The sequence below is a fragment of the Dermochelys coriacea genome, chromosome 9 (genome assembly GCF_009764565.3).
Source record: "Dermochelys coriacea isolate rDerCor1 chromosome 9, rDerCor1.pri.v4, whole genome shotgun sequence".
In the NCBI taxonomy this organism is placed as follows: Eukaryota; Metazoa; Chordata; order Testudines; family Dermochelyidae; genus Dermochelys; species Dermochelys coriacea.
This window is the reverse complement of record NC_050076.1, coordinates 38,220,029-38,247,831: the sequence shown is the minus strand read 5'-3', so window position 1 is coordinate 38,247,831 and position 27,803 is coordinate 38,220,029. Positions and strand designations below refer to the sequence as shown.

Sequence of the window (27,803 nt, the reverse complement as noted above, 5' to 3'; positions counted from 1 at the left end):
AGGGGCGCACCCCCCATGGTGCGGGGGGGAGACGGGCTCAGAGGGGCGCGCACCCCCCATGGTTCGGGGGGGGGACGGGCTCAGAGGGGCGCACCCCCCATGGTGCGGGGGGGGGAGACGGGCTCAGAGGGGCGCACACCCCCCATGGTGCGGGGGGGAGACGGGCTCACAGGGGCGCACACCCCATGGTGCGGGGGGGAAACGGGCTCAGAGGGGCGCACACCCCCCATGGTGCGGGGGGGGGACGGGCTCACAGGGGCGCACCCCCCCCATGGTGCGGGGGGGGAGACGGGCTCACAGGGGCGCACCCCCCATGGTGCGGGTGGGGGGGACGGGCTCACAGGGGCGCACCCCCCATGGTGCGGGGGGGGACGGGCTCACAGGGGCGCCCCCCCCCGTGGTGCCGGGGCCAGGGGCTCAGAGGGGCGCATGGCGGCGGAGGGCGGCGCGGGCGCTGACACCTGTGCGGGGAGCCGGACGGCCCTGGCACGCCGCAAGCAGCCCCCTGTAGCCGGGCGGGGGAGGCCCGCGGGCGCGGGGCGGGCCGGGGCAGGCGGCTGCACCTGTTCAGTGACCCGGCCTGGGGCGCTGCCTGCGCCGGGGCTCCCGCAGCGCGCAGACGGCTCGGGCGCTCGCTTCCCGGGAGCATGGCCCGGGTGCTCCGCAGCCTCCGCGGCTCCCAGCCTGTCGCCCGCTTCCAGCGCTGCTGCGGGCTCTTCCCCGCCGCGGGGGAAGGAGCCGGCCATGGGCTGGCGGGGACCGTGGGCGGCGGGGACCATCTCCCGGCCCGGGACACCTGCCCCGGGGGCAGCCCCGCCAGGCAGCGGCTGCCAGAGGCCAACGGTGTGAAGAGCCGCCCCCAGCCGCAGGTAACTCCCCAGCCAGGACTAGGGAAGCCCCCAGCCCAGCCGTCTTCTCCTCGCGCCTATGCCCCCACTTCCCCGGTGGGGTAAATGGGGCGGGGGGAGTTCCCATTTCCCTCCCCTCCTTTTCCTGGTGCATCAGTGGCTTTGCGATATTTATGGGTTTCCATGTCCTCCCTGCCTCATTTCTCTTGCAGTCTTGGGGAAGGAGGGGTGTTTTCAATGATCTTGTTCTCTGCCTTCCTTCCCCCCTCCTTTATTCCGCAGTCCAAAGGAGGAGGGCAAGGGCGTGTACCCCTCGGGGAATTCCTGCGTAACCTTTTGCTGTTGGAGGGCACTTTACTCTCTTGTAGGTGGATGCAGAAATTCATCATGATTTAAAAGTGTGAAGCTTTACTGGGAGCCTGGGAACTTTGGAAAGAGGGATTGTAGGGGGTGGTGGGGTCACTTAAAGCAAGAGTGAGTCAGAAAGTTATAAAATGACATTTCAAATGAAAGCGAGAGAGGCTCCGGTTATGCTTCCATTATCGGATCAGTTCTACTTTGCGCTGATACCAAAGGGTGTAACCTCTTTAAATCTTGTAGTCACTTTCATTTTGGCAGGGCCCTTGAACTCAGTGGGGCTCTATGTGGGCATAAAAGCTGTCCATGTGGCTCCAGTTATTGGATCAGGACCGAAGATTGCAATTGTTACATTAAAAAAATCAGAACTTTTTGTACCTTTTCTATAAACTTACCTGGAGAAACAGGTGGCGCATTTGCAAGTGGATGGGAAACAATGTGAGGAAAAAAATCACAACTATTCAAGTTTGAGTAAATCAAGGCAAGTCATATGGGAAGATTTTTAAATTTCCCCAATACAGACATCCTTAGGAAGAACCTGCAGCCTTTATCTAGGCAAAGTCAATGGGAGTTATGCCCAGCCTAGGCTTGCAGGATCTGTCCTTTTGTTTCAACTGAACTTTCATTTCAGTATTTCTCTCAGTGACTTAGTCTTGTAAACACAAGGTATACAGTTTTCAGAGTAGCAGCCATGTTAGTCTGTATTCGTAAAAAGAAAAGGAGTACTTGTGGCACCTCAGAGACTAACAAATTTATTTAAGCATAAGCTTTCGAGAGCTACAGCTCACTTCATCGGATGCCAATGGCAGGTTGGGGGGCTGTCTGTAAGCAAGGACTGGGCTGCCTCCCAAGGTGTGTGAGAATGAGGGATCATTTTCCAGGTTAGGCTGTAGATCATTGATGTGCTGGAGAGGTTTTAGCTGGGGGCTGTATGTGCCGGCTAGTGGTGTTCTGTTATTTTCCTTGTTGGGCCTGTCCTGTAGTAGGCGACTTCTGGGTACCTGTCTTGCTCTATAAATCTGTTTCCTCACTTCCCCAGGTGGGTATTGTAGTTTTAAGAATGCTTGATGAAGATTTTGTCGGTGTTGTCTCTGTCTGAGGGATTGGAGCAAATTTGGTTGTATCTTAGGGCTTGACTGTAAACAATGGATCCATGCAGGGAAGTATAGCAATCAATAGGTTTCCAGTATAGGGTAGTGTTTATGTGGCCATCGCTTATTTGCACTGTAGTGTCCAGGAAGTGGGTCTCTTGTGTGGACTGGTCCAGGTTGAGGTTGATGCTGGTGTACAGATTGTTGAAATCCAAGTGGAATTCTTCAAGGGCCTCCTTTCCATGGGTCCATATGATGATGTCATCAATGTAGCACAAGTAGAAGAGGGGCGCTAGGAGAAATAGTGTCCATGCTTAGATCACTGGGTTATTGATTAATCTGAAACTTCAAATCACCTAGGGATACCACGGTTTATAAAACTTGTCTGGTTTTCATTTTATCTATTTTTTTTTTTTAAGGCTATGAAGAAAATCTGATCTGAGGAGCATAGCCAAGGTTGTCAGTTTATAAGATCATGTCAGAAGAGGGAAAGGTGGATGACAAGACAAAGTACTGGGGATGTGGTAGAGAAAAAGTGGTGTTGGGAAAGGAGAAAAATATAGCTGGTTTCTGCGTAGGAGATAGAAAGCTACATGGTCCAGATCCATGTCTTTGTGTAGGCACATCAGCCTAAACCTGGTTTATATCTGTTTTGCTTGCTCCTGTAAATTCATAAGGGCAACCTTAAATCGATATTGATTTTAAAATTGGTTAAAAGTGTCTCAGCACAGGGGTTTGCTTCAACTAACTTGGTTGAATTAAACTGGTACGAATTTGTGTGTAAACAATCCCTAATAGTTATAGCCAGAAAAGGGAACTAAAGAGCTAGAGTGGGGATAGATGACAAAATATAGAGGAGAATTTTTAAAATGAAAATCAGAGTGAAGACTTCTTAATTAAAAACAATGCCTGGGTCAATGAGGTACACAGCACTAACTAGGGATACTAATTCAAGAAATTTGTAAGTTCTTATTCCACTTCTAAATTTAAAAGAAGCTTTCTGAGGTGAGATGTTGCCTGAATTACCTTAATTTTTAAGAAGGCTGTTCTCTCCCTCCAACTATTATTATGATAGAGAGATGTTGATACCCCCATTGCTTCTAGACCCCCTTCTAGATTGCAGCCAGCAAGAACGTCCTAAGGTCACTAAGCCAGACTGATAATTCACTAGAGGTCTCCATTGAAGTAGCTACACCAATGCTGCTAACCCCAAAGTATAATTAGTCTACCTTAAAAACAACGAGGAGTCCGGTGGCACCTTAAAGACTAACAGATTTATTTGGGCATAAACTTTTATGGGTAAAAAATCCCACTTCTTCAGATGCATGGAGTGAAAATTACAGATACAGGCATAAATATACTGGCACATGAAGAGAAGGGAATTTATTTTACAAGTGGAAAGCCAGTGTTAACAAGGCCAATTCAGTCAGGGTGGATGTGGTCCACTCCCAATAATTGATGAGGAGGTGTCAATACCAAAGAGGGAAAATTGCTTTTGTAGTGAGCCAGCCACTACATCTGTGGATACAGACTAACTCGGCTACCCCTCTGATACTAGTCTACCTTAGTCAGCTCTGTCCATTGCGAGTGTGGCTGTATACAGATAGTGCTTTCCTTGCTTTCTCTGGTCTTGACCAAGCAAGAAAAGCACTGAAGGATTGAAATTTACAATGCACATATTTTGTCTTACGCATTTGTATAACACACAAAAAAAGTGCAAGAAGGGCCTGGTGCAGTGTGCATGTACAGTTGTCTCCCATTGCATCAAACTGGATTTGTTACAGATCATTCAGGAAAGGGCAGGGTGTGTACTTGGAGTTCTAAACTTTCAAGCTCAGCTCACAAAATAAACTCACCCACATGAAATTGTTCAAGTGTTCCAAGTATGCTCACTCATGCTCTTAGTTCTTTGGGATTAGCTTCCTTTCATTGGGGTCTAAATACATGGGTTCTGCTGTTTCTTCCTACATGGCTTTTTTTCTTAGAGGCTTCTTGAACTCAGCTCCCCGCTGGAGGGCCTCATATGCCCCATTGGTCTCTGCTTGGTTCTTTCTTGATTGGAGGGTCAGGAAGACTCACTCATGGTACTGTTCAAAGTCCTCTTGCTTGTAGTGTCAAAATGGTCTGCAGTCACAGCAAATTATCCTTCATAATAGGATCCTCCCTTCCAGAAATAGTTAATACAGAGAAATAGTTAATACTTTAACTGTCAGAGAAAGTTGTTATAACAATGTTGACATTTAAAATAATTGGTTTTCTGAGTTAATACACACTGAGATGAATGGATCAGTTCACACCTCTGACTTATTATTTCAGATTCTGAAGACATAGGCAGAGAAAGGATAACATAGCGGTTAGGATGCTATCCTGAAATTTAGAAGACCAGAGTTCAATTCCCTGCTTTGCTACGGTCTGAGAGAGACTTTGCGCAAGTGTCATTTTTTTGAGGGGGGCGAGGAGGTACATCAGCTCACCATTTGTAAAATGAGACTAATAGTACTTCCCAACCTTATGAGGAAAAACACCTAAAAATTGAGATGCTCGAGGTGGGATTGGACGATGAGGAAGATGAGGACCTTTAGTAACAGAGGGACAGGTCTACGCTACTGAGTAAGTCAATCTAACTTATGTTGCTCAGGGATGTGAAAAAGTCCTTCCCCCAAACTACACAAGTTTTGCACTGTTCATGCCAGCACTATGTGGGCAGGAGATGCTCTCCCAATGCCATAGCTTCTGCTTCTTGCCGAGGTGGAGTAATTGTCCACCGGGAGAACGCTCTCTCGTTGGCATAGCGCATCTTCACCAGATGCGCTATCGCAGTGCAGCTGTGCCAATGTAGCACTGTAGTGTAGACTTGCCCCTAGTCTTGATTATACCTGGGGCCAACCATCCTTTAATACTTCCTGATTTCCTGAACATCTTTGTGGTTTTAGTGTAACGGACTAACTGGGGATTAATTTCTGAATTTTTTTGCTTTTAGGGAGTTTAGTCATGAGAGTTTCTGAAATCCTTGGCAGTTGAACACAAAAACATTACTGAAAAAACTTGCCCCAGGTTATTTTGGCAAGTAAGTGTTCAGATTCCTAATCAAATGGAGGCTCTAGACAAACTATAACTGCATTTTAAAACAAGTTCCCTTTGCTTATCAATGGTGTCCCAATTTCGGGATGATTCTTTCTTCTGTAGATAAGATCAGATAATTTTCTTCCTACATTTCTTTTAAGTTATAACGATAATTTAGGGATAGGTGAGAAATATAAATTTCCCCAAATAAATGGTTTGAATAAATGTTTTCTTAGCTTTGATGTCTTAACATTTCAACAGATGCTCAAGGGCATCTCATTGAGCTATGGAAGGATATCTATATTTACTCTGTAGATACATTAATTGTCTAAAGGACTCCTGACTGGTATAATGTTTCCATATTGGTATCAGCCTGTCTCTTTTTTTTTTTTTAAAGTGAATATAGTGCTGATCTCTGATAAAGATGTACTCTTGGTAGGGGTCTTGTAAGTTGACCTTTGTATAGATGAAATCTGTCCATAACTGGAATGGGCTAGGAGAAATTGCACATCTGTTAATTCTAGATGCATTGCAGCCACATAAATGCAGTAAATCAATGACTACTTGCAGACTAAGATATTGCTTAACGTAAAGGTGGCTGGATCATGTTTTGGAATCTGAAATGCTTTTTTTTTTTTTTTTTTTTTACAATAGATTTTTAGCCTCTGTCCTCCCCCAATATATTTCCTTACCCTTTTGAAATTCAAACATAGATGCTTTACTATATAAGGTCTCATTTCAAAATGGGTTTTCAGGCCTCAAATGTGGCACTTTCTCTAGCTCCATCTGCAAAACAACAGCAAAGAAAAACTCAACTCTCCTAGCTGGATAGTGTACCTATGATTACAATGCCAGGAAGCATTACACCCCTATGGATTCTATTATTAGAAACATCATTATTTCCAAGGCCCTGTGTACTTTGAGCTTGGCCTAAACCAGGGGTCTCAAACTCAATTTACCTTAGGACCAGGGCCAGTTCCAGTCCTCAAATCCTCCCAGCAGGCCAATAATGTCATTCATGCCACCCAGAACCCAACCCCCAAAACTCTGCCCCCCACCTGCCTAAGGCTCTAGGAGGGAGTTTGGGTGCTGGGTGCCGGCTCTGGAGTGGGGGTGGGGTTACAGGCTCTGGGAGGGAGTTTGGGGACGGGAGGGAGTGGGGGATGCTTACCTGGGGCTCCAAGGTGGGGCGGGCTGGGGGGCCTCCACATGCTGCTGCCCCCAGGCACCGCCCCCAGAGCTTCCCAGAGCATGCAGGGGCAGCACGCAGGGAGACAGCACCACCGGGCTGCAGGGAGGGGCCAGCAGCCACATGGAGCAAGCACACCGGAAGCTGCTCAGCTCCGCTGCACTGACAGTGATGGGCGGGGCTCCAAACCATTTTAAATCGCCTGGGGGACGTGTGTGTGGGGGAGCACCCTGGGGTGGTAGGCGGGGCCAAGGGAGAGACCTGACCCCAAAATTGCTGGAGCCCTGCAGGCCACATTGGGGAGGTTCTCGGGCCGCAGATCGCCCGCAGGCCAGGAGTTTGAGACCTCTGACCTAAACTCTGAAACAAAACCCCTCACTTCTGGAGCTTCTGCACCAGCTTCAGAAATGAAAAAATGGAGATTTATTATTAGTTAAGAAAAATTCCATTGATAAGATGCATCTTCTGTTTAATTCATTTTACTTGGTAATTCAGGATTGGTTTGTCAAGAGCTGAATAAGAGACCTTTACTATAAAGTAAAATGCAGGAGCCTCATGGAAAGCTAGAACTAAGACCTTTTCAGCCGAAAGGGCAAGGAGATACAGCTGCTGTAATTTAGTCCACATTTTTAAAAATGAGCCTCAGATTTGAGAGTGCTGCTGGAGAGACTTGGTGCCTGATATTTTTTCAGAGGGGCTGCTGAACACCTGCAGATCAGCACTGCTGAAAATGGGGGGCCCAAGCTGTCTGTTCGTCCTTTCCTTTCTTAGCTATTGTCAACCCACTATGTTTGCTTAGGAAACTCGTCCCTTTGATATGTACCCAATTTTTGCTCTCATCAAGTTTGGGGGTTCCATTGTTTCTGTGGAAAGCAGCTGTTACGGGAAGTTTTAATCATGCAGAATGAGGGGGGAGGGTCCCTTAGGTAACTTGGGCCAGTCCTATGGAGGACTTTGAACATGAAGATTGAAGTCTTGAATTTCATTTAAGATTCTTCAAGGGGAGTATATGTGTAACAATCCCCTGGATGGGTTGTCAGTGGGCAATGAACACAGGACCTCTAGTTCCAAAGCACAGACCTCTAGGACTTGAGCTAAAAAACTAAATTTGTTAGTTGGGACCAGCCACAGATGGCTATCCTCTTTGTGGCTAGCCACAAAGTCAGACATACACTTGCCATTGTTACCAGTGTTTGGTAATCTAAAACCTTACTGAAGGGTGGACTCATCACAGTCCACCACTGCCAGGGCCACTGTTTTAGTCCCATCATCTTTCCTGTCCTTGGAGTCCATTGTCTTCTCATCCTAACACCAAATCTGTAGTCCTGGAATCCTGGCAATGATTACAGTAGGCATTGCTAGTGGAAGAGGTAAGTTGCTTGATTTTTTTGTAATTTTACTGAATATCTTAATCTTTTATGCTTATGTTTTCTGTCTTGTAGCTGAGTTAATGGTTTCTCATTCTCCCCCCATACTCCAGAGATTCACAGAAGTGGATTATACAGGACAGGTCTAGAGGAAAAAAGACCTTCCTGGGAAAGTCATCTGACCCCCAACAAGTTACTCTTCTCCTTGCCAGATGTAGTGATGGTCCCTACAAGACACTTACTACTCATTTTGGGCATGGGGAAGGATTGCTGAGTGCTAGAGTCTCACCTGCTGGTAAGATTGAGGTCTAGGATTTTTAAGGTTGGGTGGATAGTTTTGCTTAAGCCTTGTTTACACATGCACAAGTTGCACCAGGCTTAATTAAAATCTGTGAAGGACAATTTAGCTTAAACTGGTGCAAAACTCTTTGTGGGAAACACCTGTTTAAAATGGTTCTGTGTAGCTTGCATATTTAAATCTACCTACACTAGCTAAATTTAAATCCAGTTTTAAACCTAAATAAAAGTTTCCTATAGGGATTTGCACTGGTTTAAAACCAGTTTAGTTTATCTGGAGCAAACGTGTGTAGGTCATTATTTAGTGACAGTTTTGTTGTTTGTCTTACTGGAGGTCAGCTATGTTTCTTCCATTATTTTTTTCAAAGGTGTCTGGGATGTGTAAATTGCTGCAGTCAGTTCCCTGATGTCTACCAATCCTGATTCATATTAAGATAAGTTTTTAATATTGCAATATAAAACTACATTCTCTCCTTCCCCGTCCTCTTCTATGTAGTATGTAAGAGGAGTCTAATCAGTGTCATCTTTCATTTTACAGGAGAAGACCATACCATGGCTTTCACCAGTCCAATTATATTGTATTAAAATATATATTAAACATTTGTATTGCATTCAGTGGTCTGTTTCCAATAAGTACTTGACAGAGTTCCTTGGTTAAGATTAGCCTGTTTAAAAGGGGAAAGGAGCTGCTGTATGGGCTGCTGTATGGAGAAGAGGATACAATGATCTAAGCATTGGGGGAAGGAACTGGGAGGTTCTGTTACACCAGTCCACCTGCAATGCCAGTTTTCCTTAAGCTTGGCAGCATGCTGATGTATAGTGAATTGATGTATTGTTAAGCCTTGATGAAGAAGGTACACTCAGTGCTATTGGCAGAACTGTGTAGTTAGGAGCACTCCTGGATTTGCAGGTGCCTGAATTTGTGGTTCTAATAGCTTCTCTTCAGTGTTGATAGAGCATTAGGGTCTCTAGATAGTAGGAAGATGACACAGTGCTGACAGGTTGGTTCTAACTACTGCTCTCCTGGCCTCAGTGACACTTCCTATAACTTTTTGAATCAGTTTGGCCTGGTCTACACTAGCAACTAATGATGTTGACAAAAGCAAAGGAAGGACTTGCTTCCAGTGGTGCTGGAACAATTTTTATAGTGGGGGTGCTGAGAGCCATTGAACCAAACTATAAATCCTATATATGATGGAAACCACTTCAAGCCACTGCACTTCAAGCTGCAGCATCCCTAGTTCCAGCACCTATGTTGCTATCTACAACCATCATCAACAATGGATCACTCTTAGTGTAGATGAAGTTAATGCACATCAATGCTACTGTCAGAGCTAAAATTAGAGCACTGTCCACTAACCTGATTATAACATGGCTTTGCCTTGTAGAGGAGAATCTACCTGAGACCGTAACCATCTTCTTAAACCATGTTAAAGTTTTACTTAGTCCAAGCTTAGAAAATTTTGATTTAGGATTTTAAATTCAGCTGCAAAGGAAACCAATTTTCCCCTCACCCATATCAATGAATTTACAAAATTTGTTGCACTACACTGGAGGAAATAAATTAGCTACCTACCTGAAAGTGGAACTGTGACGCTATCAAATTTTGCCTTGTTGGTTTCTCTGAAATCTTGCTGCCCTGTGTAACTCATCAAATTATCATGAAAATAGAAACCTTGTGCTATAGGCAAATGAACTATATTAATTGAGCCATAGGCTAAATATACATTACAGATGGTAGCAAATGACAAACTTTCATAGTGAAATTTCAAGCTTAGAGTTGACTTCTAAAGCCAAATATTAAGAAAACTTTCTGTATTTAAAAAAAATAAAAACCCCAACAACCCCAGAACCTTTGCCTTCCATGCTGGTTTTTCTACCAGTGAATGTTGATGATCCTCTTACACAGTTGCACTGTGTCATCCACAAAAAGCCAACAAACTGAGAAATAGCAAACACCTGGACATATTAGAAAAGGCGAGCATATGCATTCCTCCTCAGGCTCTCCTGAAGTAACTTGCAGCCTTACAGCTCTCCACAATAGACCAGTCAACTTTCCTCCCAATCCCTGCCAAAATAAAAAGAAAGGGGCGGTGAGATGAGAGGAATTGAAGAATGTATGTGGGCGGGGGCCAGGGCCGTAATTAGCCATAGGCAGCTGCGTAGGGCACCACTCTGCCTAGGGCACCCCTGTGCCAGGAGTCCGGATAGATGGGAAGCAGTGGAGCATGTAAGAGCAGGGCTGCTGGGTCCTAGAGAGAGCTGAATGCAGCACAGTCTGAGGGAGGAGATTGGCAGAGGGGGTTTCTGGGAAGGGGAGGGGTTAGGGGTGGGGGAAGGAGGAACTCACCTGTGAGTGTGACTCTTTTCCCCCGGCGTGAGGTGAGGCAGGCTCGGTGGCTGCAGTATCCTTTGTTGCCCCCCATAACATCCATTTTTCTCTCTCCCCCCTCCCCTCCGGCAGGGCTGGGTTGGGTGAGGGGAAGTGGGGGGCTGACTGGCTGCATGCTGAGGAATGAAAGTGAAAGTAACTCACTTCCTTGGCCAGGATTGGAATGGTCACACGCAGCTGGCTGGACCAGATAGCGTGTGAAAAATCAGGATGGGGGTTGGGATAGGGTGACCAGATGTCCCACTCTTATAGGGACAATCCAAATTTTTAGGTCTTTTTCTTGTATCGTCTCCTATTACCCTCCACCCCCTGTCCTGATTTTTCACACTTGCTGTCTGATCACCCGAGGTTGGGGTAATTAGTGCCTATATAAGACAAAGCCCCAAATATCGGGACTGGCCCTATAAAATCAGGACATCTGGTCACCCTAGCTGGGGAGTGCGTCTCTCCCCTGAGCTGGCTGCGATCCATCTCATCCGGGAGGGGGGAGCTGCGCAGGGCAGGATGAGCTGCTGTGGCTCCATGGGTGCCCCGTCCCTGAGATCAGATGCTGTGCTAACTTCACCATGGGCTGGCGGTGGTGCCCATTGGCGTGTGATCGGACAAGAGGGTTTGCTGCTGTTGTTGCCACTCTGCACCCCAAGAGGTGGATTTTGGGGTACTGCAGCTTTCCACCTATCCTCCTCTACTGCAGCTGTTGGACTAGCAGGCTGGGGAGTGAGTGAGCCAAGCATGAAAGCAGTACTGTGTTGCCATTTAGATTCATTCAACAACTTTGTTTGCCAAAAATGCTTGCTAACAATCCTGAATCCAATTTCAATATTTTTTTTTAAAAAAAAAAATCAATATCTTAGCCAAAAACAGAAAATTAAGTTGTTGACAGTTATTTGTGACAAGTTTGATTTGGGGCAGGGAGTGGGCCAGTTTTCATCAGAGAAACAAAAAACGTTGACTGGCTTTCCTATAGCCCTGTTACTGCTAAATAGAGCCCTCCAACAACTGTAATATGCTCATCTCCTTACTAGTGTATAGAGTGACTGTATGTTTTACTAAGATTCTCTTGTTTTTTTTTCTTCCAGTGAGTCAGTGAGGTTGGGAAGCCAATGTCTTACATTTTTCACAATGTTTTGTCCAACTTTCATAAAGTAAATACAAGGTTAATATGAGTTAAAAAGGCCAGGGACACTTCCTTGTGAAGAATCTGTGCAGCAGATCATGCTAGAGCTGTGGAAATGTCAGTTTTTGATGGAACTTTAGAGGCAGTGATTTATCATGTATTTCTGGCCGTGCCTAAAATGTGCTGCTATTGCTAATGTCTTTCCAAACAAAAATAAGGCACAATAGGACTTCTGTAACATTTCTGTGCTACCTTAATCTAGATGAAATGATTCTGTGCTGACTTCATTTTGGTCACTTTGTGCTTTACCTAGGAGTAAAACTAGGGTTATATTTTGCCACTGTTTGGAAACCCAGCTTATTAAGCTGGATAATGCCATTGATCTATTTACAGTATAAGGTGGATATAGAATTGTAACTAACATTAAAACTGATGCCCACTATACCTTTAAAACTAAAAAGTGGCTTTGTAAAAATGACATGGGTTTCCAACTCTACTGTGTCTCAGTCAGGATGGAGCACCTTATGAGGTGTCTTCACACTAGCTCAAGGTCACAGACTCACAACTATCCTTTATTAGTTATTTTAAATCTGATAATTTAAAGTTATTTCTTTAAAAAACACCCTTATAAGTTATGTTATATCGAAAACAACTTTCCAGGTCACAAAAAAGAAAATGGAAAGATGAAATAGGATTAGCTGTACAAGCACAGAAAGGTTCTATTCTTAAGTTTCAGAGTAGCAGCCGTGTTAGTCTGTATTCACAAAAAGAAAAGCAGTACTTGTGGCACCTTAGAGACTAACAAATTTATGAGAGCGTAAGCTTTCGTGAGCTACAGCTCACTTCATCGGATGCATCCGATGAAGTGAGCTGTAGCTCACGAAAGCTTACGCTCTCATAAATTTGTTAGTCTCTAAGGTGCCACATGTACTGCTTTTCTTTATACTTAAGTTTGTAAGTCATGAAAACAATGAAGTTGATCAAGATCATCAAGTAACTGCTGAAGAAAATTTTTATGCAGACGAAGCTCAAGAAATGCAACAACACACAGAACAATCATTTGAAACAGATGCAGACACAAAACAAGAAATTACAACTGTTGAAACTGTACTAGCATGAGATATAGATGACATTGGCACATGCCCACAATCTTTAAACAACTAATTCCGTGCCATTATACTTGAGAGAGGCCCTGGAGAATAAAAGTTCTTGAATAGGAAATTCACAGAAAACGATTACTACAAAAGACTTTCTAATGGTGAAATTGTCAACAGACGGTGGCTTGTGTACTCTAAATGCAAGGATGCTATATTTTGTTTCCCATGCAAGCTTTTCAATAGTTGCAATTTTAAGATAGCAACCATGGGTATTAATGATTGGAAAAATCTTAGTCATGTATTACCGCAACATGAAAAGGCACAACACCACATTGAAAGTATGCACAAATGGTTTGAGCTGAGTGTAAGGTTAAAAAATCAGACAACTCTTGATGCCCAAAAAAAAAGATTGCTGGAGTCAGAGAAGCAGCATTGGCGTCGTGTTCTTGAACGTCTATTATCTATTGTTAAATATCTATCAACAAACAATCTTGCTTTTAGAGGAAGCATTGAGAAATTATTCCAGCCCAAAAATGGCAATTTTTTGGGCCTTGTACAACTGCTGGGAAAATTTGACACGGTGATGAGTGAACATCTCTGAAGAGTAACTGAAAATGAAATACACGACCACTATTTGGGACCAAGAATTCAAAATGAACTGATTGTGCTAATGAGTGATAAAGTGAGAGACAAAATTGTTTCATTGGTTACTTTGGCAAAATATTTTGTTGTAATTCTAGATTGCACTCCGGACATAAGTCATCAAGAACAGATGTTGTTAGTAGTGAGATTTGTCGACATTAGTGATTCAGCACAGATTACAGTCAGGGTATCATTTATCACATTTTTAGAAGTAGAGGACTCTATAGGATTTGGACTTCTTCAAGCTCTCCTTGATGAACTAAAATGAATGGGATTGTCCGTAATGAACATTAGAGGATAAGGCTATGATAATGGTGCCAATATGAGAGGATGCATTTCTGGCTAGATTGCTGGCAAAAAATCCACAAGCCTTTTTTATTCTGTGTGTATGCCACAGCCTTAATTTGATTTCGTGTGATATGGCCAAGTCTTCTGTAGAAGCTATTTCTTTTTTTGGTTTGCTGCAACGCAGTTACATGCTCTTTTCAGCTTCCACTCAACAATGGCAAATATTCAAAGCACATGTCAATGGTATTACCGTTAAGCCTCTATCTGAGACACGCTGGGAAAGCAGAGTAGAAAGTGCAAAAACATTGAGATATCAATCTGAGGAAGTTTACAAAGCACTGGTTGCTATTTCGGAAGAAGCCAGAGATCCAAAAGCTAAAAGTGAAGCACAGTCATTGGCCCCTGAAATATCCAGCTTCAAGTTTCTAACATCTGTCATAATCTGGTATGACATTCTTGTTAAAATCTCAAGTGTAAGCAAAATAATGCAGAGTCCAACGATGCAGCTTGATTCAACACTTACCTTACTAAACAACCCATGAGACTTTTTAGTGAAATACAGAGAAAATGGATTCAAAGAAGCACAGGTTACAGCAAGAGAGCTTGCACAGGCACTCAGTGTAGAACCAAAATTTCCATGTCCAAACGTGACACGAATTTCAAGGAAAAAATGGCAAGCAGAATCTGAAGGCGCAGATGAGCCCATAGATGTTCCAGAAAAGAAATTTGAGGTTGAATTTTTTAACGTTGTGATGGATAAAGCAATATCTGCCGTTGATGAAAGGTTTAATACCTTACGAGCACACCATGAACAGTTTGGACTTTTGTATGACACAACTAAATTCAACGAAATAGGAAAACAAGAGCAGCAAATGATGAAGTGCAAGAACCTAGAGAGCCTCCTGAAGCACAGTGATAGTTTTGATTTAAATGGACTTGAACTGTACGAAGAATTGAGTACATTGTCATCAACGTTGCCACATGCAAAATCGGTGATGGACATTGTACAGTTTATTCATATCAGCAAACTTGTTGACATATATCCTAATGTGTACATTGCCACTCGTATTCTACTCACAATTCCTGTAACAGTGGCATCAGGAGAACGGAGTTTCTCAAAACTAAAACTCATTAAAAACTATCTCTGTTCTACAATGAGTCAGGAATGATTGACTGGTCTTGCTATTCTTGCAATCGAACAAGACATCACTTTGTCTTTGTCATACGATGACTTTATTACTGATTTTTGCAGCCAAAAAAGCCAGAAAGATCGCTTTTAATTAAAAACAAATCCTTGTTTCAATACCTCTTCATAGAAATTTCCAATAAAATGTTGACAAATTTAAAAAATTATATTATTTGCATCATTCTGTCAATAAATCAGAATTTTTTCTATAGCACTACTTCTTTAGTGCTAGCCCATCAACATTACAGTGTGCTTAATTAAGTTAAACTGTTTTTAATAAAGTGCATGTGGCAAGTTTTCCAATACTGTAATCTTTTGTTTGTGTTGCTAAGAGCAAGTCAGGCATAGGGGCACCATCAATCCTAAAGATGGCCCGGGGGGGGAGAATAGATTGCGAACCACTGGTCTGAGGCAAGTAGTTTTCCTGTCCAAATATGCAGCTGGTGATCTTTTCATTTTAGATATCTGGAGCACAACTGGGTTCACAAATTTCTTCTGATGGCTATATCTTGAAATCGGGAGGATGGGGATTTTAGTCTAATTCTGTAATCTCTCTCCATATAGCTTAAATTTTCACCATCCAGTTTTTTCTTAAAACAGGATTTTTTCCATTCCTCAGATGTTTTGGCTTTAACAGAAGTAGTGTGAGGAATGAGAAAAACAGGACTTGCTAAAACATTTCAAATGTAGGCTCCTTGGTACCCCTCAGACTGTGGGACATACCTGGTTTTCCTCTCTAATGAAAATACAGAGGAACAGTTCTTTTGTGCAATAAGGAAGTAACAAGGCAAGTAGGGAGCAAAAAAATCATTCAATTCCTTTCCCTTCCTTTCTTTTTCCTTCCAAAACAAGCATCTGCCTTCCAGTTGGTGCTTAAGAATGTGGAAATCCCCCTCTTTGCAATGCTATTTCCTACAGTCTATGACAAGGTTCTTCAAATTTTGTGACCCCCAAACACCACATTGGATAACTCTCAAGAGGCTGAGGGATGCACCTTCCACACTTATCAAAAATATACACAGCTTTATTTATTTATTTATACACACGGCTTCCTTAGTAGCAATCTTTTGGTTTGAGTTAATCCACCAATAAAAAAAAAAAGCTGTTGAATAGCTGTTTTCACACTGGAGGATGTTCTTAGTTGCACAGGCTGTGTCCTTGGCCTGACACATGACCTGGTAGAAGAGATAGTAGATGATATTATAGACTTCTCCAAATTTAGCTTTTATGTTGGTTCAATGGGCAATTTTCTATCTAAAAGAACTATGCTCAGGGATGAATTTGTCATTGAAGTCCTGAGTTTTGTGGAGGGTTTTCTGGTGGAACCAGAAATGAAGGAAAATCTCAGAACTGATTAAAAGTAGAAAATGTGGGGGCTGTGCGAGTTAGGCTGGAAGCAACTCAGCAACATGGACAGAACAGTACACGGGGTTTAAAAAAGTTCCACTTGTTCAGCTTAACCTGTATTCAGTTTTACTCTAAGTAAATTTATCCACCCGTATATGCTGTTCATTCCCTGAAGTGCAGCAGCTGGCAACATGAGCTATGGAACTTGGTCTGAAGCCCTCTAGATCCCTGGATTTTGCAGACACAAACCTAGCCCAGCAATGGACTCCAGTAGAAAAAGGAGTTAGAACTGTAAGTAGACATGGCCAGGCTGTAAGATAATACCAGGAACCTAAAATTGTTACTTTGCCTTATTGGGGAACAAGACTGAGAGGTCTGCACCACTCTGAAACTCACCACTGCCTCAGTCCTAGAAGCCCTGAGGACCTATTGCTTTCCGAAGCAAAACAAAGCTATGGAAGGACACAGGTTTTTTCACTAGATACCAGTCCAAAGGGGAAGGGATGGATCCTTATGAACACAGTGACTGCTACATACAAATTTGGGGAAAATGTGACCTCATAGTAAATAACCTGAAAAATAAGACAGTACCTACTTAAGTTTGTGGTGGTGGATGATAAGCACCATGGGCCCTTCTTGGGGAATATAGCCATACAAGCCGTAGATCTGATCAGGGTGCAGTGTCCAAATTTTATAGCTGCAGTGCAAGTAGCGAAAAGGGGAGTCCCATGGACAATGGAGACAATTTTAAATGCATATGGGGATGTTTTCAAAGGTGATGGTTGCCTTGAAGGAAAGCTGTAACTCGACGTAGACCCCAGAGTAGAAACTGTATGCTTATTACAGAATAAAATTCAAGTGACACTATGTAATCCAGTATGTGAAAGTCTGCAGAGCTGGGGTATTGTAGTATCTGTATAGGAGAGTACAGCCTGCGTGAGTAGCATGGTGATAAAGAGGCCATCAGGTAAGCTACATATCTGTGTAGACACAAAGCCACTGAATGGATTTTGAAAAAATACTGTTATCCACTGCGCACAATTGATGGCATTTTGACAGAACTTTCCAAAGCCAGAGTCTTCGCGGTCTGTGATGTGAGGAATGGGTTTTGGCATATACGGGTGGATAAAGAATCCAGTACGCTGACAACCTTTGCAACAACATTTGGTCATTACAGATGGCTGCGCATGTTGATGGGCATAAGCCCAGCAGCAAAAGTGCTTCAGAGAAGACTAGCCCAAGCACTCAGGTACGGCCTGTGCTGAAAATAGTTGCACATGATATCCCTCATTGAAGGTGAAGGGAACAATGATACAGAAACAGAACAAGACTATGACACAAAGCTACAAGCTTTTGTGCTGCAATGCGGGGACAAAAACAAACTTCAACCCAGAAAAAATGCAACTCAAACAGCATGAGGTGACATACATTGGACATCTGCTCACAGCAGATGGACTGAAAGCAGATCCCAACAAGATGAAGGCAGTCAGATATGCCAGCTCCAGTGTATGTGAAAAGGGGTACAGCACTTCACAGGAATGATAAATTTTCAGTCCAACACCTGGCTGCAGTAGCATTATCCATATATCAGCTCACAGATGTTGACTGGGACCAGGCAGGTCCCCAACAACCCCAAATAATGATGGATGCCCCTGTCCTGCAGTACTGCCTGCCAGGAGAGCCACTGACACTCAAGTGTGAGAAAGGAGCGGTATAACTCTTTTGCAGCAACAGTTGGCCACTTATGCTGGCAGAGCCCTGTCAGAGATTGAACAATAGAACTATGGCATTTGGAGAGGAGCGATTGTATCAGAACACCTATGGTTCTCCAGTACTAGTGCAATCAGACCACAAACCCCTGGAGACAATCATGGGAAAGCCCCTTCTGAGTGCTCCAGAGATTGCAACACATGTTGATACACCTCTGGTCCTAAACCAGGTGAAGCTCAGATATTGTCCAGGATGATTGCTGGTGGTAGTTTACTCCCTGAGTAGGACATATATATTCAGCATCCATGAGTTGTGGGAAGGAGATCAGGACGTGGAATCCATTGACATGCTGCACTATTTCCCAGTTCAACAGTGAAGCTGATGGAAGTGGAAGAAGTTATGGAAAGGAACATCTAACTACTAGTCAAGACAGTGATACTAGCAGTGTGGCCAGCAGACAAACGCCATCTGTCAGTAGGAGCAGAATTATATTTTCAAACTAAAGATGAGCTGCACATACAGAATGGAAACCATATTCTGAGGACAGAGCAGTTGTCCCAGACTCTTATATAAGGAGATAATGAAAAAATTACATGCCTTGCCCCTGGGCATTGACAGTGGTCTTATGTGGGCTCAAGAGTATGTTTACAGGCCATGAATGAATACACAGCTCCACTTCATGATAGAAGGGTTTGAATCTGCCCGTTGTGTGATAACCACCAGCAGAAAGACTTACCACATGGGCTGTCCACTTGATTATGGGAAAATGAGAATGGATTTATTTACCATTACAGTGGACTATTATTTAAAATTTTGGGAGATTGATGCCCTACCTGATACAGGAAGCAAGTCTGTGTTTGGGAAACTGAAGGCCCACAGATAGATGACATTCTGGGCACAATATTCACCCACAATGGACCCCAATTTGCCTTGGAGGAATTCAAGAAATTTGCATGAAAATGGGAGTTTGACCACCACATCTCCTCCCCAGCATATTCAGAGTAATGGCAAGGTGGAATCAGCTGTGAAAGCTGCCAAGAGTGTTACACAAGGCTGTTTCCTCTGATTCAGATCCTTTGCGAGCATCTTTGGCACACAGGAATACTCCTTCACAGGAGTTCTAAAATAGTCCGTTGCTGTGACGAAGCCCCAAAACCCTGCTATGAATGAGGCGGCCTGTTGCAGCCAGAAGGATGGTGATAACACAGAGGAAATTATTCTCTATCAGAGGAAGCATGCGCTAAAGTACAACAGGTTAGCCAATGACCTACTGGGAAGGCTAAGATTTTGTCATGGATATTTTTAGTAAAAGTCATAGACAGGTCATGGGGAATCCATGAAATATTCATGGAAGCCTGTGACCTGTCTCTGACTTTTTCTAAAAATATCCATAATAAAAGGAGAATCCTGGACAGCTGCAGGTAGGCTGGGATCCCCAGGGTTCCCCTTTGCTGCTGGCTCCCCTCTGGGGATCCCCCTGTCCCCCTGCAGCAGCCAGGAGCTCCAGGAGTTCGCACTGCCAGGAGCAGCAGCAGGGGGCAGTGGGGGTTCCCCCTTCCCCCCACAGCAGCCAGACACTCTGGGGGTCCCCCCTACCAGAGAGCAGCAGGGTTCCCCCTGCTGGAAGCGGCAGCGGGGATCCCCCTGCAGACTACGGCGGCAGGGACCCTGCAGCTCCCAGCCAGGGCTGGCTGAAGTCACGGAATCCGTGACCTCCATGATTAAATTTTAGCCTTACCTACTGGCCATGCAGACAGGAATTCCTGTGAGGATCCAGCCATTGAAAAAACATCAGGAGAAGTGAAGTGAACTTAGGGAGTCATGAGGGCTGCAGTGGCAGCAAGTTCTCACAGGGTGACTGTACAAGAGGAACAAGTGATCTAAAAGAACAGAAGACACTTACAAACCAGCAGACAACACCCAGAGAAAGCCTACAGAGATAATCACAGAACAGAGTCAGAGAATCATCTGGAGGTGACCTCCACAGAGAGGGAATAGACTCCACCAAGAGTTTGCTAGCCTGAGAGAGGTCGCTCCCAGTTCATTCTCCTCAACAGGAAACCAGACCATCTGAAAGACTATTTAACTAGCTGTGTTTGTGATAAAGACTAGACTCCAGCTCAGCTATGTGCGAGCAGCCTCTGGCCAAAGGGACGAGGGTGGGATCTGGGCATCAATTATTTGTTTTAATGTTGATACTAAACTGTCTAAAATAGGGAAGATGTATCATGAGTAGAACTGGAGTCAGAAGGCCCATGTTCCCTGAAGGGACTGATATTGAGGGGACCAGTGGAACAGGGAATGCAAGGAGTTAGGCTAGAATTAACTCAATACCATAATTAGAATAGCCACAAGGTTTAATAAAGTTCCATGTATTCAACTTAACCTGTATTCTGCTTCACTCTTTACTACTGAAAGAATTAAGATAACCTTAGTTCTAGCATTTCCTATCTTGAGTGAGCTGTAGCTCATGAAAGCTTATGCTCAAATAAATTTGTTAGTCTCTAAGGTGCCACAAGTACTCCTTTTCTCTTTGCAACCTAAATGTTTTAATTTAGGGTTTATTTATTTAAATTTCCAAATCTTTAAAAACACTAAAATAGGAATTCCATTGCCTAGAATCCGAACCTGGGTCACTAACAGTGTTTGGAACTTTACCTCCACAGCACCGACCTCTGTCATGTGTGCTAACATAGTAAGTGGGAGAAGTAGTAGGCTGACTGTGGAGTAGATCAGGCACTAAAGCTGGTTGGGAACTCTTAAGCTTTTTTTCATTAGAAAATATTGATGTCAAAACAAATTTTTCAGACACTTACAATTGGACAAAATTTGTGTCAGGAAGGCTTCTCTGGTCCAAGATGGCATTTCAGAGAAAAAGAGACACCCACCCTTACAGAGCAGAGACTTGAACCTAGCCACTGGGCTACTGGCAGCAGCACAGAGACTGGAGCTGGGGCTGGAGCTGGGTGCGGTGAGCAGCTGGAGAGAGCGAGAGGGACCCAGGGCCATGGGTCCAGCACAGGAAGATGCCTCAGCCAAGAGGCTCTGCAGGCCAGGCTTGGATCGAAACCCTGACAGGGCGGGGGCGACATTGGGAAGAAGAGTCCTATCACTCAGAGCCTGAGAGCATGAAGCCACCACCAGAGCAAGTGTCCAACCCCCAGCATCCCTACAGCACAGCCAGGGCCTGAGACTTAAGGAACAGACTGTGAAGTGCCCTGATGTTCCAGAGACACTGTTTGTGATGTTCCCTGCCCCGAAGCGGGGTGATGTGTTTCCTTTAACTTTTCCCATTTTCCCTTATTCTTTTTAAAATTAATTGTTGATTAAATAATTACAATTTAAAGCAAATGCATGTAATGGTCAGTGGGCCAGAGAAGTGCCCAATGCAGAGAGAGTACCCCAGAGTGGGGACACCATAACCCCTGTCCTAGGTGACCACAGCAGAGTTGGGGGTCGAGCCCCCCAGGAATCCTGGGCCCAGACTTGTTGGGGTTACGAGGACTCTGCCAGACAGGAGAGTGGAAAGGGAGTCCTCAAGGGCAGGCAGGCCACTGGGTAAAGGAAGTGGGAGTGAGGACTCAGATCCTTTCACTAGCCCACTTCACTGGGGTAGTGCAGAAGCCAGGAAAGTTCCCCAGAATAGCGGGACTATTCCCCCGCTTACGTAAGGCAGACACCCAGCATGGGAAACTTCAGCCTGAATAGTTAAAGTCTGGAAAATGTATAAGTAACTGTAATGGGGTCTTATCATGGGAACTGTTAGGTAAACATAACTGTAAGTTATGATACTAGCTCCGACTATAGTAAGACTTTCAGCTGTCCAGCATCTTTCTTGGCATTAAATATTTAGTCTCAATGCTAAACAGCAAATTGTCTTGTAATCTACATAATAATTTATGCTTTTGAGCTGAAAGTCCTGATTTTCTTAGCTCTAGCAAAAGAGTCTCTTTTTTAGATCCGGAGAGCTGAGCCCAGCTGCAGATGATCTATGCAGGGTCATCTCATTACTCTATCATGGTCATCACAGTGACTTGAATCTCATATCGTAGGGGAGAGGATACAATTGATTTCTGCCTCCGAACTGATGTATAGGATGAAGTTGACAAATAGCAGCAGCCTTCTTGTAGTAAGCACAAAGCAATGGTTTACTATAAGCTAGGTTCAAACTTAAGTTAATGTTGTTGCTAGTCAAAGAATGAAGAAGTGGCAAATGTTAGCTAAGCATCTGAAAACCCTTTGCACAAATTCCTAGTAGTGTCTCCCTAAGGGTATGTCTACACTACAAAATTAGGTCAATTTTATAGAAGTTGATTTTTATAAATCAATTTTATACAGTTTATTGTGTATGTTCTCACTAAGTGGATTAAGTCAGCATTACCTTATGGAGCAGTGCACTGTGGGTAGCTTTCCTGCAGTCTTCGCTGCCCATTGGAATTCTGGATTAAGCTCGCAATGCCTGATGGAGCAAAACCATTGTCGAGGGTGGTTTTAGGTACATGGTGTCAGTCACCCCTCCCTCCCGTGAAAGCAATGGCAGACAATCGTTTTGGACCTTTTTTCCTGGGTTACCTATGCAGATGCCATACCACAGCAAGCATGGAACCTGCTCAGCTCACTGCTGCTGTTGTGAGCATTGTAAACTCCTCACACATTATCTTGGAGTATGTACAGAACCAGGCTAAGAGACGCCAGCACGAGGACGATTGTGAAGAGGATATGGACACAGACGTTCCTGAAAGCACAGACTGTGGCAATTGGGACATCCTGGCAGCAGTGGGGCTGCTTGATAGAGTGGAACGCCGACTCTGAGAAATGTGCCGGTCATACTGGATGACTTTGCTGCAATGGGGTTCCCTAACTGTGGGAATGACAGCCGGAACACATATCCCTATCTTGGCACCAGACCACCTTGCCACCAGTATGTAAACGGCAAGGGCTACTTCTCAGGGGTGCTGCAAGCACTGGTGGGTCACCAATATCAGTGTGGGATGACTGGGAAAGGTGCATGATGCTTGCATGTTTAGGAACTCTGGGCTGTTCGAGCAGTTGCAAGAAGGGACTTACTTTCCAGACCAGAAAATTACCGTTGGAGATGGTGAAATGCCACTAGTTATCCTTGGGGATCCAGCCTACCCCTTGCTCTTATGGCTCATAAAGCCATACACAGGCAGCCTGGATGGTAGTAAGGAGTAGTTCAATTATAGGCTGGGCAAGTCCAGAATGGGGGTAGAATGTGCCTTTGGATGTTTAAAAGCTCACTGGCGCTGTTTGCCGACTAGGTTAGACCTCAGCGCAACCAACAAACATTCTCATTGTTCTTGCTGCTTGCTGTGTGCTCCATAATATCTGAGAGAGTAAGGGGGAAGATATTTATGGTGGGGTGAGAGGTTGAGGCAAATCACCTGGCGGCCGATTTTGAGCAGCCAGACACCAGGGCGATTAGAAGAGCACAGCTAGGCATGCTGCACATCAGATAGGCTTTAAAAACCAGTTGTATGACTAGCCAGGCTTCGGTGTGACAGCTGTGTGTTTCTCCTTGCTGCAAACCCATCCCCTTTGTTGATTTTAATTCCATATAAGCCAACTGCCCTCCCCCCTTCGATCACAGCTGGCAAAGGAAATAAAGTTAGTATTGTTTTGAAACCATGCATTCTCTCTTTATTAATTAAGTAGAGATAACTGACAAGGTAGGCCAGGTGGGGTAGGGTGCTGGAAGAGGGAAGGACAAGGCCACATTGCTTATTGTAGCCACACTACAAATCAAAAAACTGTTTGAATGACAGCCTTCTGTTGGTTGGGCCATCCTCTAGAGTGCAGTGGCTGGGTGCCCAGAGCCTCTTCCCCCTACACATTCTGGGGTCTTTGGGTGAGGAGGATATGAAACTTGGGGAGGAGGGCAGGCAGTTATACAATAGATGCAGCAGGGGTCTGTGCTCTTGTTGGCTTTCCTGCAGCTCCAACAGACACTTCATCATGTTCATTTGCTCCCGCATTAGGCTCAGCATCGCGTCCTGCCTCTGCTCTTTGCGCTAACTTAATGCTTTCCTGACCTCTGCCACTGAATGCCTCCATGCATGAGCTCAGAAAACATGTCATCATGAGTGCATTTTTTTCCACCTACTAATCTAGGATAACCTCAGGGATGGAGATGATAGGGGGAGCATAGAAACATTTGCACTTGGGGGGAGAAAGGGAGAGTAAAATTTAAGAGGATACATTTCCGAGAGACTTTCACAGTGAATCAAGCAATTCACAGCAGACAACACATGTGCTTTAGGTACAAGGTCACATTTTGCCTTTTATATTGAGCACCGGCCAGTATGGCGACACAGCACACGTGGCTGGGCAAGAGAATTCAGTTTTGAGGCAGCCATGGTAAGCTTTTTGGTTTGGGGGGTTAGCTTATTATGCCTTCATAACATGTGGGAATGGTTTCAAACTGCAGTGCCATCTTTTCCCATAGCAAGCAATGCCAGTTGGGTTCCACATTTAAAAAGGAGGGGCTGTGGTTTCTGGGTAGAATTGCAACACACACCTCCCCCCACCCCACTGCATGGCTATTCTCTAGGATGATCCCTTTTAGCCAAGCACAAACAACCCTGCATGAAGAGGGTCCTTTTACTGTTCCCTTACAAAAATTCTCCTATTTCAACCAGGTGACCAGGAATGATATCACTCTCGAGGCAAACACAGAAAGCTATAGACCAAATGTTGCTTGAATCCAACCAAAACCCAGGACCATGCTTTGTGCTGCAATGATTCCAGACTACTTGCTACTGGCTTGGCGTGGTAAAGCATCCTACCATGAAGGAAAAAATAAGGCAGCCCTCCCCAGAAACCTTCTGCAAAGGCTTTCAGAGTACCTCCAGGAGAGCTTCATGGAGATGTCCCTGGAGGATTCCTGCTCCATCCCCAGACATGTTAACAGACTTTTCCAGTAGCTGCAGTGGGTGCAAATGCATCCTGATTCTTCAGGGCAAAACACTATTGCTTTTAATCCCTGTACTGTAGTTACTAATGTGCACTTATTAAAGCTGCCTTTCTCCTGCTTCAGGGTCAGGGATCCCGCCTTGGGAGGGTATTGGCTCCAGGGTAATGAAAAGGTCCTGGCTGCCAGGGAGAATGGATTCACCGTTTGCCTGCTGCGCATTTTCCTCCTCATCCACAAAATCCTCCTCCCTCTGGTGTGAGAGCCCACCCCCCCCCTTGCAGGTGTCCATGGACAGTGGTGGGATAGTGGTAGGGTCCCCCCCTAGAATACCATGCAGCTGATCATAGAAGTGGCATGTATGGGGCTCTGACCCGGAGTGACAGTTTGCCTTCTTTGTCTTGTGGTAGGCTTGCCTGAGCTCCTTAGCTTTCACATGGCACTGCTGTGTGTCCCTGTTGTAGCCTCTCTCCACCATGCCATGTGTGATTTTGGCATATATATTAGCATTTCTTCTTTTTGATCGGAGTTGGGCCTGCACAGATTCTTCTCCCCATACAGCAATCAGATTCAGTGTCTCCCTTTCGGTCCATGCTGGAGCTAGTTTGCAATTCTGGAGGGACTGCATGGTCACCTGTGCTGCTGAGCTCACTATGCTGACCAAACAGGAAATGAAATTCAAAATTTCCCAGGGCTTTTCCTTTGTACCTGGCTAGTGCATCGGAGTTGAAAGTGCTGTCCAGAGTGGTCACTTGGAACACTCTGGGATAGCTCCCAGAGGCCAGTTGCCTCTGCACTACCCGAAATTTGACCCAGCAAAGTCTATTTTTAACACTACTCCCCTCTCCGGGGAGGAATACAGAAGTTGATTTTAAGAGCCTTTTAGGTCGACGGAACAGGGTTGATTGTGTGGTCGCATTAATTTTAAAATGGACCTAAAATGGCTAAATTCAACCTAATCTGTAGTGTAGACCAGGGCTGAGGCTTCAGTGTAAAGAAGAAGTTGTCCTTCAATGTTGTTGACCCTTAGACCAGCCATCCTAAATTTTAATCATCCAAAGTACTTAGACTCCAGCTAGGTCACTTAAAACTATATTTCTATCATATTTCCAGGATTTCAGACAGGTGTTTGTTTCCATACATGTTTTCCCTCCTCAACTCACTTTTAAACAAGAAAAACCTTTGTAAATTTAACATTCTCTACCCCCTACCAAAAATCATTTTAATTAACATGTATAGAAGCCAGGATGAACTTTGAAAGGTATTTATCTGCCAAGATCTAAGTTCAGTATAGTGCATTTCTGCTATAACTGTTGACAATTAGAACCAGATGATTTGGGGTGGAAGGTGGGAATAATAAATTTGCTGAAAAATACATTTTTTTCCTTGAGCACCAAAGGCAGTTGTGAATTTGTCAGATATGGCTGAAAAATGATTTTTAAAAGTCAAAATAATTTTAACTTACTAAAATGGTCAGTTAAAAAATTTAGTTAAATTAAAAAAAATACCCCAAATGAAATGAAAAACTGAATTTTCTTTTTGGATTTAAGCAAAATGTTTCATTCAACCCTAAGCTATTTGTTTTCATATTAGTGAGAAAAATAAAGATATATATGGTTTAACTGAACTGATTTTGAGGGGGGCTGGGTGCACTCCACCTCAACTGAAAAATCAGTTATGATAATACATCTCACAGCAAGTGTAGCAAATGGGGATCATTATGCTGCCTAGGAATTTGAAGTCAATTGCATAAAACAGTATTATGAGCTGCATTTAGGGTTCAGTATTTCTCCTCCCCAGGCTAGGCTACCACTTGCGCACACAAAACTTTAGCATTGTCTGGTAAGCAAAGGAGAAATTGATTTTACACATTTGTCTAGCTTTTAAGTCCTAAACATTCAGGTAACAGTTGAATTTTTAATTTGAAAAGAACTTTTCAATTGTTACAAATAGAACAATGCTTTGACATCTTGGGCATGTCTAGTCCCAAAACAAAAGTAGGGGGCAGTAGAGTTCACAACTTTAGGGGGTTGGCCAGACCACAAGGTGCGAGAGCCTACAGAACAACTTGGATTTTTTCCTGAACCATGTGGTTAACCCTGAATGATGGGTATGTGCACTTCATTTGTGCTGATTGAATCTCAGTCACATGGAACATAAAGCTCTATTCTAGGCTGAAAAGGGAGTCTTATTCACAAAGGCATCAATGAGTCTGAATCAGACTTGCTCAATTGACAAAAATGTTTTTCCATTAGTGCAACCTCATCTGGAAATCAAACTATGCTCTATTCTCCCCCCCATGTAGAATTTACCCATATCCCTGACACCTGGATCAGAAGTATTTTAGGTAGGCAGCTACATTACATCTTGTCACATCCTTGGTAAATCTTTGCCCAGTGGATACTCCCTAGGCTGCTGTGTTTGGGTCCTACCACATTGGACTCATGCACTTTTAGGCTTCCTGAGCCCGAGCAGAATCCAGGAACTGCCTGTGACACTAGGTTTCTAGGCACACACTCAGGGGACAGATTTTCCCTCTAGGACTTTTCAGAGCTGAGACACCACAGTTCAGCTGCCTAGGCCCTGAGATTAGTATGGGATTCCCCAGCCACCCCAGTAGCATAAGTATACCCTTCCCTAGTGCTCCAAGGTTTTGGGTTTGCCAGTTACCTTTCCAGGGATAGTTGAAGCACATAACACACAGGCTTTGTAAAGGTCTTATCACAATTAGCACAATAAATATACAGAGCTAAACAAAACACCTGTATGTATTTGTCTCTATTTCCTCACCACCCTTGAGCATTTTGGGGGCTCAGGTCAGAATCTTTTAAATTGTCTAGCATCTTTCCTCTTACCCTTCCCTCCTGCATATAGCTTCTCT

At 44.2% G+C, this 27,803-nt stretch overlaps 1 protein-coding gene across 1 annotated transcript in view; it reads left to right on the top strand.

Moving 5' to 3' along the window:
- The first annotated feature begins 588 nt into the window (after positions 1-588).
- Positions 589-27,803, top strand: part of SGPP2 (sphingosine-1-phosphate phosphatase 2) — a 78,548-nt gene continuing 51,333 nt past the window's right edge. The window contains exon 1 of the mRNA XM_038415480.2: positions 589-869. Within this exon, the coding sequence (XP_038271408.1) occupies positions 648-869 (222 nt within the window). The 5' untranslated portion in view covers positions 589-647. The remainder of the gene's footprint in view (positions 870-27,803) is intronic.